The sequence below is a fragment of the Acanthamoeba castellanii genome, assembly GCF_000313135.1.
Source record: "Acanthamoeba castellanii str. Neff unplaced genomic scaffold scf7180000084698, whole genome shotgun sequence".
In the NCBI taxonomy this organism is placed as follows: Eukaryota; Discosea; order Longamoebia; family Acanthamoebidae; genus Acanthamoeba; species Acanthamoeba castellanii.
This window is the reverse complement of record NW_004457373.1, coordinates 65,612-67,327: the sequence shown is the minus strand read 5'-3', so window position 1 is coordinate 67,327 and position 1,716 is coordinate 65,612. Positions and strand designations below refer to the sequence as shown.

The following is a 1,716-nucleotide window of genomic DNA, read 5'->3' as shown; positions in this document are numbered from 1 at the left end:
AACAAAAGCATCAGCAGATGTGCGAAATGATGGCAAGCAAAGGAAGAAGGGAACGCACGTGTCAGCTTTTGGAGCTTGTGGGCATGTAGGTCAGGCGCGACAGCTCCCATCCACGTCCTCCACGGTGCCGCGTAGTAATCTGTCAGATTGGGGCTGGGGATTTGCTTTCTAGTTGCGTCGAGGGAGGCTTCAGGAGAGAGCAGGTAAAGGGGCGAATGCATCAACTCTTGCGCAACCTCCATTCGATCAGATGCGTTGCAGACTCAGATTATGTGTTAGATTGAATCCAACACAAATTTTGGCGCGAGTTTTGCTCTGCTGCGAGCGGGTACGTCGCTGCTGGCCCTCGCGGTTGGCTGCCCCGACAGCGTCGAGGTGGTCCGTGGTGGAGGCGGGGAAGAGTTGGGAGAGAGGAGGGTACGCTGGCGCGCCAGAGTCGCCATGTGCGCCAGGGAACCGCAATAAACTGGATTGCCCTTTAAGTGGTATTTATGTACATGCAAAAGCACAGAATCAAACACATGCGGTGGATGAAGTGGAGGTGGTGGAGGTGGAGGTGGAGGTGGAGGTGGTTTTGGTTGTGGGGGCGCTGAACTTGCCGTTGCTGAGCTCGTCCAGGAGGCCCCGCGCCCGCCGCATCATGTGGTCCTGCAGAAGTCAGACAAGGTCAGTCATAAGAGGGAAGAGGGAAACACAACCAACAGAGAGAACGAACGCTGATTCTATTCTATCCTGCCTGCGCACTCGACGCACGCGTGCCTTGATGGTCATCAAAGTGGGGAAAAACACTTGTACAACTAATAATCGCAATCACAGGCGAAGCGCATTCGCCGCTTTCTACGCGAGAGCAACAATAAGGTAAAAGGCACAAGTCTTGTATCGATATGTATGCATGTATACATCGAAAGCTCCATAGGGAGATGGATAAATGACGATGTCGGTGTAGAAGCAAAAGAGTAATAGAGATGTAGATAAAGAATGAGCGTGGGTGATGAGACGGAAAAGCGTACCTTCTTCTTTTGCACTAGGGCCACTGCCACGCGAGAGTGGGAAGGTCGCCTGAGCTGCTTTGATATGAAGTCGCCCGCATCGACCAGTCCCTCCAGATCCACCCCGGTCTCGATGCCCATTCCCTAAAGAGTCAAATGTTAGTTCTCGACAGCCATGATGTGGTATTACCACACACACACATACACACACACACACACACTACGGTGAGTGGATCCAACGTACGTGGAGCATAAACACAACATCTTCTGTGGCGACGTTGCCCGTGGCGCCCACCGCGTAGGGGCAGCCGCCGAGGCCCGAAACGGACGCGTCGATCGTCGCCACGCCAAATTGGAGCGAGGTGAGGATGTTGGCCAGCGCCTGCCCATAGGTGTCGTGGTAGTGCACGGCCACCTTCTCGAGCGGCACCCGCTTGAGCACCTCGTCGAGCATGCGATGGGTCGAGCCGGCGGTGCCCACGCCGATGGTGTCGCCCAGCGAGATCTCGTAGCAGCCCATCTCGTGAAGCTCGGCGGCGACGTCGGCCACCTTCTTGGGCGAGATGTGGCCCTCGTAGGGGCAGCCCAGCACGCACGACAGGTAGCCGCGCACCTGGAGGCCATCCTTCGCGGCCTTCTTACAGAGCTCACGGTAGCGCGCCAGGCTATCGCCAATCGTGGAGTTGATGTTGCGCTGCGCGAACGTCTCGGACGCCGCAGTGAACAC

At 56.4% G+C, this 1,716-nt stretch overlaps 1 protein-coding gene across 1 annotated transcript in view; it reads right to left on the bottom strand.

Annotated features, from left to right (window-relative positions):
• Window positions 1-513: 513 nt before the first annotated feature.
• Window positions 514-1,716, bottom strand: part of ACA1_130190 (HMGL family domain containing protein) — a gene marked incomplete at both ends in the record, with an annotated part of 1,729 nt that continues 526 nt past the window's right edge. Inside the window, 3 exons of the mRNA XM_004336808.1 lie at window positions 514-648; window positions 1,011-1,133; window positions 1,234-1,683. Coding sequence (XP_004336856.1) covers window positions 514-648; window positions 1,011-1,133; window positions 1,234-1,683 — 708 coding nt within the window. The remainder of the gene's footprint in view (window positions 649-1,010; window positions 1,134-1,233; window positions 1,684-1,716) is intronic.